The 10,029-nt window shown below is 54.4% G+C and overlaps 1 protein-coding gene across 1 annotated transcript in view; it reads left to right on the top strand.

Annotated features, from left to right (window-relative positions):
- The window catches only part of LOC144730824 (uncharacterized), a 101,138-nt gene extending 91,451 nt beyond the window's left edge, over window positions 1-9,687 (top strand). The window contains 3 exon segments of the mRNA XM_078611599.1: window positions 6,753-6,917; window positions 8,006-8,206; window positions 8,797-9,687. Coding sequence (XP_078467725.1) covers window positions 6,753-6,917; window positions 8,006-8,206; window positions 8,797-9,602 — 1,172 coding nt within the window. The 3' untranslated portion in view covers window positions 9,603-9,687.
- Window positions 9,688-10,029: the final 342 nt, after the last annotated feature.

Raw genomic sequence — 10,029 nt, 5'->3', positions numbered from 1 at the left:
AGACAGACACACGTGTACACAGACAAACACACACGTGCAGACAGACAAACACACACACGTGCACACAGACAGACACACACGTGCACACAGACAGACACACACACGTGCACACAGACAGACACACACACGTACACACAGACAGACAAAGATCCTCCATATAGCCTTTAACAGAATGTTGGGGAAAGTGCTGTTAGCGACCGACCAATGAAGGCCGGCACGGCACACGAGGGGGTGGGTGGCCAGCACCACGCTCAGCCGCCTTTGTCTCCCTAGTGGCGATGTTTTCACACCGCACAAAGTACTCGGTTGAGGCTGAGTCGACCTAGGGGATGCCCAGAACCCGTTCAAACACTCGTATTGACCGTGAGCGGGCAATCGAGTTCGGGTGGCCTGTGTTCAAACACAATAGTAGCAGTAAATTACTCAATTAGGATCAGCCGCACAGAAGCGGAACATCCCTCCACTCTCAACTGCAGCAATTTGTTTTGGTATTCTGTCAGGTAAGAGCCCCACGAAGCTATGTAGCTCGTGTTCAGAAGCTAGCTGGCTATCATCTTCGTGGTTCTTTCGGTAAAGTCACGTAGAAGGAAAATAATAAAATAATAAAAATTAAACATCAGAAAATAATTCTCACGACGTTTCGGTCACAACGCAAGCAGAGTCTGCCTTCTCGACAGACCTGTTCTCCACCTGAAGACGGCTGCTTGCGTTGTGGCCGAAACGTCGTGAGAATTATTTTATTATGTTTTATTATTTTATCACTTCCCTTCTCCGTGACTTTACCGAAAGAACCAAGAAGATGAATCCCTGCAGTCACGAAAGCTTTAAATCGAATCTACCTGGCTATCGCAAATGATAGCTCATCGAAGTGGCTCGACAACACGTGGACATGTACAGCAGCAGAAAAAATACACGTGATGTTGACTCTAAATGTGGAGGGGGGAAAAACAGGTAGGCCTGGGAGAAAACTCGACGTGACCACGAGGAGAGTGAGAGAGACACGCAAACTCCAAATATACAGCAGCAGCAGGCGTCAGGGTCGGGATCGAAGCCACGACCTCCTGTATACCAGGCGAGGTAGTTAACATCTCCAAGCCACCGTGATGATGATGAGAGAGAGACACGCAAACTCCAAATATACAGCAGGCGTCAGAGTCGGGATCGAAGCCACGACCTCCTGTATACCAGGCGAGGTAGTTAACATCTCCAAGCCACCGTGATGATGATGAAAGAGAGACACGCAAACTCCAAATATACAGCAGCAGGCGTCAGGGTCGGGATCTAAAGCCACGACCTCCTGTATACCAGGCGAGGTAGTTAACATCTCCAAGCCACCGTGATGATGATGAAAGAGAGACACGCAAACTACAAATATACAGCAGCAGGCGTCAGGGTCGGGATCAAAGCCACGATATCCTGTATACCAGGCGAGGTAGTTAACATCTCCAAGCCACCGTGATGATGATGAAAGAGAGACACGCAAACTCCAAATATACAGCAGCAGGCGTCAGGGTCGGGATCGAAGCCACGACCTCCTGTATACCAGGCGAGGTAGTTAACATCTCCAAGCCACCGTGATGATGATGAAAGAGAGACACGCAAACTCCAAATATACAGCAGCAGGCGTCAGGGTCGGGATCGAAGTCACGACCTCCTGTATACCAGGCGAGGTAGTTAACATCTCCAAGCCACCGTGATGATGATGAAAGAGAGACACGCAAACTCCAAATATACAGCAGCAGGCGTCAGGGTCGGGATCAAAGCCACGATATCCTGTATACCAGGCGAGGTAGTTAACATCTCCAAGCCACCGTGATGATGATGAAAGAGAGACACGCAAACTCCAAATATCCAGCAGCAGGCGTCAGGGTCGGGATCTAAAGCCACGACCTCCTGTATACCAGGCGAGGTAGTTAACATCTCCAAGCCACCGTGATGATGATGAAAGAGAGACACGCAAACTCCAAATATACAGCAGCAGGCGTCAGGGTCGGGATCAAAGCCACGATATCCTGTATACCAGGCGAGGTAGTTAACATCTCCAAGCCACCGTGATGATGATGAAAGAGAGACACGCAAACTCCAAATATACAGCAGCAGGCGTCAGGGTCGGGATCAAAGCCACGATATCCTGTATACCAGGCGAGGTAGTTAACATCTCCAAGCCACCGTGATGATGATGAAAGAGAGACACGCAAACTACAAATATACAGCAGCAGGCGTCATGGTCGGGATCAAAGCCACGATATCCTGTATACCAGGCGAGGTAGTTAACATCTCCAAGCCACCGTGATGATGATGAAAGAGAGACACGCAAACTCCAAATATACAGCAGCAGGCGTCAGGGTCGGGATCTAAAGCCACGACCTCCTGTATACCAGGCGAGGTAGTTAACATCTCCAAGCCACCGTGATGATGATGAAAGAGAGACACGCAAACTACAAATATACAGCAGCAGGCGTCAGGGTCGGGATCGAAGCCACGACCTCCTGTATACCAGGCGAGGTAGTTAACATCTCCAAGCCACCGTGATGATGATGAAAGAGAGACACGCAAACTACAAATATACAGCAGCAGGCGTCAGGGTCGGGATCGAAGCCACGACCCCCTGTATACCAGGCGAGGTAGTTAACATCTCCAAGCCACCGTGATGATGATGAAAGAGAGACACGCAAACTACAAATATACAGCAGCAGGCGTCAGGGTCGGGATCAAAGCCACGATATCCTGTATACCAGGCGAGGTAGTTAACATCTCCAAGCCACCGTGATGATGATGAAAGAGAGACACGCAAACTCCAAATATACAGCAGCAGGCGTCAGGGTCGGGATCTAAAGCCACGACCTCCTGTATACCAGGCGAGGTAGTTAACATCTCCAAGCCACCGTGATGATGATGAAAGAGAGACACGCAAACTCCAAATATACAGCAGCAGGCGTCAGGGTCGGGATCGAAGCCACGACCTCCTGTATACCAGGCGAGGTAGTTAACATCTCCAAGCCACCGTGATGATGATGAAAGAGAGACACGCAAACTCCAAATATACAGCAGGCGTCAGGGTCGGGATCGAAGCCACGACCCCCTGCATACCAGGCGAGGGAGTAAACATCTCGACCCTCCTAGAAAAGAGTACTGAGACTCACTAAAGGCTTTGTTGTTGGGTAAACGAAAGTCACGGCAATACATAGAAAAGTAGCCGTTTTGTATATTGTTTATCGGCTGAGAATATGCATCGTGTACCGCGGGGTTGGAGTCGCCGTTTGGCAAATATGCAAATGTTTGCCACTGCTAAACCGAGAGAAATTGTTCTCGCTCTCTCTGTGTGGTCTCGTGTTGTTTTTTCCTTGCAGTCGGAGCTCGTGCAACTGGGTGGCGTTTCGGGGAGGGGGGTTGTGGAGGGGGGTGGTGATGGTGGTGGAGGGGGGGGGCTATTGAATTTATATGCATGTTTTGAACCCCCCCAAATATATATTGCGGTGGACAGCTGCACGTGTTTGTCTGTGTGCGTGTGTCTGTGGGGAGCGGTAGCGTAGCGGTTAGCTCTACGCTGCGCTACGAACCTGGCCAACCGGGTTCTATTCCCGCTCACGGGACAACACCGGCGACGATTATCTGAAACGGGCGTGGGCCTCCCCTAGGTAGACTCAGCCTCAAATTGAGTACCTGTTGCGGTGTGTGGTAAACATCGCCACCAGGGAGACAAAAGCGGTTTGGCGTGGTGCTGGCCACCCACTCCCTCATGTGCCGTTCCAGTCTTCATAGGTGCTCGCTAACCGCACTTGCCCCCAACGTATATCAAGGCTATACGGGGGTTCTTCCTCTTGTTTTTTTTTATTGTTACCCAGACGGTTTGTGGAAAACTGGGGGGGGGGGGGTATTTGTCTTTATTGTGATGTGCAGAGGTGTGGACTCGAGTCATGTGACTTGGGACTCGAGTCAGACTCGAGTCATGAATTTGATGACTTGCGACTCGACTTGGACTTGCATAACAATGACTTTGTCCCACCTATGAGATGTGGACTCGAGTCATGTGACTTGGACTCGAGTCAGACTCGAGTCATGAATTTGATGACTTGCGACTCGACTTGGACTTGCATAACAATGACTTTGTCCCACCTCTGAGATGTGGACTCGAGTCATGTGACTTGGACTCGAGTCAGACTCGAGTCATGAATTTGATGACTTGCGACTCGACTTGGACTTGCATAACAATGACTTTGTCCCACCTATGAGATGTGGACTCGAGTCATGTGACTTGGACTCGAGTCAGACTCGAGTCATGAATTTGATGACTTGCGACTCGACTTGGACTTGCATAACAATGACTTTGTCCCACCTCTGGTGATGTGTGTGTGGGAAGAGTAGTGCAGTGGTTAGCGCAATGCACTACCAACCCGGCTACCCAAGTTCGATTCCCACTCACGAACAATATCAATAAACCAAGACTATATATGAACCGATCTCCATGTAATGTCGTCGATACATATATGCTTCTGCGAGTCTCTATGGATCCCTACGCGAGTCTATGGATCTCACAGCGAGTACAGTAAATTGATGTCAGAGTGGGTCTATGGGTCTCTGTGTGAGTCTATGAGTTTCTGTGTGAGTCTATGGATCTCACTGTGAGTCTGTGGATCTCTGTGTGATTCTATGGATCTCTGTGTGAGTCTATGGATATCTGTGTGAGTCTATGGATCTCAATGTGAGTCTATGGATCTCTGTGTGATTCTATGGATCTCTGTGTGAGTCTATGGATATCTGTGTGAGTCTATGGATCTCACTGTGAGTCTGTGGATCTCTGTGTGAGTCTATGGATCTCTGTGTGAGTCTATGGGTCTCTGTGTGAGTCTATGGATCTCAATGTGAGTCTATGGATCTCTGTGTGAGTCTATGGATCTCTGTGTGAGTCTATGGATATCTGTGTGAGTCTATGGATCTCAATGTGAGTCTATGGATCTCAGTCTGAGTCTATGGATCTCTGTGTGAGTCTATGGATCTCAATGTGAGTCTATCGATCTCAGTCTGAGTCTATGGATCTCTGTGTGAGTCTATGGATCTCAGTCTGAGTCTATGGATCTCAATGTGAGTCTATGGATCTCAGTCTGAGTCTATGGATCTCTGTGTGAGTCTATGGATCTCAGTCTGAGTCTATGGATCCCAATGTGAGTCTGTGGGTCTCTGTGTGAGTCTATGGATCTCAGTGTGTGTCTATGGATCCCTGTGTGAGTCTATGGATCTCAGTCTGAGTCTATGGATCTCTGTGTGAGTCTATGGATCTCAATGTGAGTCTATGGATCTCAGTCTGAGTCTATGGATCTCTGTGTGAGTCTATGGATCTCAATGTGAGTCTATCGATCTCAGTCTGAGTCTATGGATCTCTGTGTGAGTCTATGGATCTCAGTCTGAGTCTATGGATCTCAATGTGAGTCTATGGATCTCAGTCTGAGTCTATGGATCTCTGTGTGAGTCTATGGATCTCAGTCTGAGTCTATGGATCCCAATGTGAGTCTGTGGGTCTCTGTGTGAGTCTATGGATCTCAGTGTGTGTCTATGGATCCCTGTGTGAGTCTATGGATCTCAGTCTGAGTCTATGGATCTCTGTGTGAGTCTATGGATCTCAATGTGAGTCTATGGATCTCAATGTGAGTCTATGGATCTCTGTGTGAGTCTATGGATCTCAGTCTGAGTCTATGGATCTATGTGTGAGTCTATGTATCTCAATGTGAGTCTATGGATCTCAATGTGAGTCTATGGATCTCTGTGTGAGTCTATGGATCTCAGTCTGAGTCTATGGATCTATGTGTGAGTCTATGTATCTCAATGTGAGTCTATGGATCTCTGTGTGAGTCTATGGATCTCTGTGTGAGTCTATGGATCTCTGTGTGAGTCTATGGATCTTAGTGTGAGTCTGTGGGTCTCTGTGTGAGTCTATGGATCTCTATGTGAGTCTATGGATCTATGTGTGAGTCTATGGATCTCTATGCGAGTCTATGGATCTCAGTGTGAGTATATGGATCTCAATGCGAGTCTATGGATCTAAGTGTGAGTTTGCGGATCTCAATGCGAGTCTATTGGTCATTGGCTCTGGTGCAAGGAATTGGCAGGAGCATCCAGTGCGCTCCTCCGGGTTGGTGGGCTACCTTTGCGGAACTGCTGGGTGGGTGGAGGTGGACATGCTGCACCGCCTGTGCGCTCTTTATTGATCATCTATTGGAGAAAATAAAAGTTTTGCAGGCTGTCTGGCTGGTTGGAGTGTGGGGGTGGTTATGGTAGTTATGGTCGTGGTGGGTGGGTGTTGGTGGTAGTGTTTATGGTGGTGGTGGTGGTCTGGGTGTTTATGGTGGTGGTGGTGGTGGGTGGGTGTTGGTGGTGGTTATGATGGTAATAGTGGTGGGTGTTTATGGTGGTGGTGGGTGGTGGTGGTGGGTGTTTATGATGGTTGGTGGTGGTGGGTGGTGGTGGTGGGTGGTGGTGGTGGTGGGTGTTTATGGTGATGGTGGTGGGTGGGTGTTTATGGTGGTGGGTGTTTGTGGTGGGTGGTGGTGGTGGGTGTTTATGATGGTTGGTGGTGGTGGTGGTGGGTGGTGGTGGTGGGTGTTTATGGTGGTGGTGAGTGTTGATGGTGGTGGGTGTTTATGGTGGTGGGTGTTTATGGTGGTGGTGGTGGCGTGACTGGTGGTGGTGGGTGGTGGTTATGATGTTTATTGTGGTGGTTGGTGGTGGTGGTGGTGGTGGGTGTTGTACGCACACAGACAAGCGCTGCGTGGAGAAGCGCTTCCTGCCGGCGCGGGGCCGCAGACTCACGGCCCTCGCCAGCTTCCCCGGCGCCGGCAACACGTGGACCCGTCACCTGCTGGAGCTCGCCACAGGCTACTACACGGGCAGCTTCTACTTCGACGGCTCTCTCTACAACAAGGGTGCGTCGGGGCGAGTGGTGGGGAGCCGGAGCGTGGATTAAAACTATAATACGAAATTCTAGATGTGAAGCTTTCGTGACTGCGAGGATTCATACTCTCAGTTTTTTCGGTAAAGTCAAGTGGGTAAAGAAATGAAATTAAAATTAATAAAAATAAATAAAAATCACGACGTTTCGAAGGCACAGCCAGAGACGGTCTCACCTGATAACGGAGACTTGTGTTGCCTCCGAAACGATTTTTAATTTCATTTTTTTACCTACGTGACTTTACCGAAAAAACTAAGAGTATAAAACGAAAGTGTGTTTTTTTATTATTTTGCCATTTAAGGGTCCCACTAAGCTGCCAATTAGCTCTGTTTGACAAGCGACGGGGCTTTCACGAATGATAGCTCAACGCAGTGGCTTATCGGCATGTGTGGACATGCATAGCCACGCGCGATGTTGATTCTAAATGGGGAGGGGAAGAACCCGGAGGACCAGGAGAACAATTCCACGCGACCACGGGGAGAGAGACACCGCAATCTCCAAATATACAGCAGCAGCAGGCGTCAGGGTCGAGATCGAACCCACGACCTCCCGCAAACCTGGCGAGGTAGTCAACATCTCCGAGCCAACGTGGAGCGCTACGAACCTGGCAGAGAGCCGAGTTCGATTCCCTCTCACGGCCACCGACACTCTAACACCCCCCCCCCACTACCCCCCCCACCTCCCCCGCCCACTACCCACGCCCCCCCATCTCCCCCGCCCCCCACCCCCCCCCCACTACCCACCCCCCCTACCTCCCCCGCCTGCTGCCCACCCTCCCCCACTAACCACCCCCTATCGCCCCCGTGCCACCCCCCACCTCCCCCGCCCCCTTCCCTACCCCCCCCCCCACCCCCGCCCCCTTTCCTACCCCCCCCCACCTCCCCCTGCCATACCCCCCCACCTCCCCCACCTCCTGCCACCCCCCCCCCCCACCTCCCCCGCCCCCTTCCCTACCCCCCCCACCTCCCCCTGCCATACCCCCCCACCTCCTGCCACCCCCCCCCCACCTCCCCCGCCCCTTGCCACCCCCCCCCACCCCCCCCACCTCCCCCCCCCCCCCAGGCTTCAAGGGAGAGAAGGATCACTGGCGCAGCGGGCGCACGCTCTGCGTGAAGACGCACGAGAGCGGGCGGCGTGAGATCGAGGCGTTCGACGCGGCCATCCTGCTCGTGCGCAACCCCTACCGAGCCCTCGTCGCCGAGTTCAACCGCAAGTACGGGGGACACCTGGGCTACGCCTCCGAGAAGAGGTGGAGGGGGAAAGGTGGGTGGTGGGGGAGATGGTGGTGGGGGTGGGGGGGGGGCTGTGAAGATTCATCGATTTGTCGATTGGCGTTGATTCTGACCTCACTTCACTCACCCCACCCCTCCCCCACTCGCCTATCCTTTCACCTCTTCCATTACCCCGCTCACCCCACCCCTTACCTGCCCCCCTCCTCCACCCCCATCCCATCAACTCCTGGAGTGACTCACTCCCTCACCTCATTCCTCATCATTCCTCACCCACCACTCTCCCCTTCCCTCATCCCCTCAATTCTTCGAATCATCACTGCCCCCCCCCCCCTCCGCCTCCACCATCTTTCCCTCTCCCCCATCACCCCCTCCCTTCCCCCCTCCTCATTACCGCCCGCCCCCCCCCCCATTATCATTCTTCATCCTCCCCCCACTCTCATCACCCCCCACATCTTTCCTCCCTCTTCCAAATCCCCTCCTCCCTTCAATTCTTCAACTCGTCACCCCCCCCCCCGTCTATCCCCCTCCTCCCCCCCTCCCCTGTCCCCCCTTCCCTGCCCCCCCGTCTATCCCCCTCCTCCCCCCCTCTCCTGCGCCCCCGCCCCCCGTCCCCGCGCGCAGAGTGGCCGGACTTCGTGCACAGCTACGCGCCCTGGTGGGTGTCCCACGCCCTCGACTGGCTGCGCTACGGCCCCCGCCGCCGCCTCCTCGTGGTGCACTACGAGCGGCTGCGCGGGGAGCTCCACGCCGAGATGCGGCGCATGGTGGCCTTCCTGGGCGCGCCGCCTCTCGCCACGCAGCCGCCGCAGCATCACCACCACCACCACCACCGCCGCCAGCAGCAGCAGCAGCAGCGGCAGCAGCAGCGGCAGCAGCGACACAACCAGCAGCTCAACCAGCAGCATCAGCAGCAGGAGCACCAGCTGCAGCTCCAGCACGAGCAGCACCAGCAGCAGGAGCACCAGCAGCAGCTCCAGCAGCAGCTCCAGCAGCATCAGCAGCAGCAGCATCAAGAGCAGCAGCAGGAGCAGCAGCAGCCCGCTGTCTACTCCAACTCCACCGCACCGTCGTCATCATCATCATCGTCATCTTCATCCCAGTCTCAATCGTCACCAACAGCGCCGCCGTCGCCTCTTCCTCCTCCATCATCATCGTCATCCTCCTCCTCCTCATCGACGCCCTCGTCCGCGGAGTCGCCCTCGTCAGCGTCAGCGTCGGCGGCGCTGCTGCTGGAGGAGCGGCTGCTGTGCACGGAGGCGCACAGGGACGGCAGCTTCAAGCGCTCGGGGCGCCGCAAGTTGGCCTGGGACCCCTTCACGGCGCCGATGCGGGCCGCCATCGACGGCTACATCCGCGTGGTCAATGACGCTCTGCTCTCGGGGGGACACGGGCCCCTGCCCAGCGAGTATTGCTGCCCCCCCAGATGATGCGAAGCAGGGGAACGGACGGAGAGGAAGGCAAAGATTCTCACACCCCCCCCCCCCCCCACTTCGTCCTCACTCTCCCCCCCACTCTTACCCCCTCACTCTCCACCCCCCCACTCTCCCCCCCCCACTCTCCCCCCCCCCCCACTCTCCCCCCCCCCCCACTCTCCCCCCCCCCCACTCTCCCCCCCCCCCCCCACTCTCCCCCCCCCCACTCTCCTCCCCCCCCCACTCTCCCCCCCACTCTCCCCCCCCACTCTCCCTCCACTCCCCCCCCCACTACCCCCTCCCACTTCCACCCCCCACTTCCACCCCCCACTCCCCCCCCCCACTCTCCCCCCACTCCCCTCCCCCTCCCCCCCACTCCCCCCTCCCACTTCCACCCCCCACTCCCCCCCCACTCCCCCCCCCACTTCCTCCCACTCCCCCC

Source organism: Lampetra planeri, chromosome 37, assembly GCF_965212315.1.
Source record: "Lampetra planeri chromosome 37, kcLamPlan1.2.h2, whole genome shotgun sequence".
Taxonomy (NCBI): Eukaryota; Metazoa; Chordata; class Hyperoartia; order Petromyzontiformes; family Petromyzontidae; genus Lampetra; species Lampetra planeri.
The sequence above is the reverse complement of the archived record's forward strand: the minus strand, read 5'-3'. Positions and strand labels throughout refer to the sequence as shown.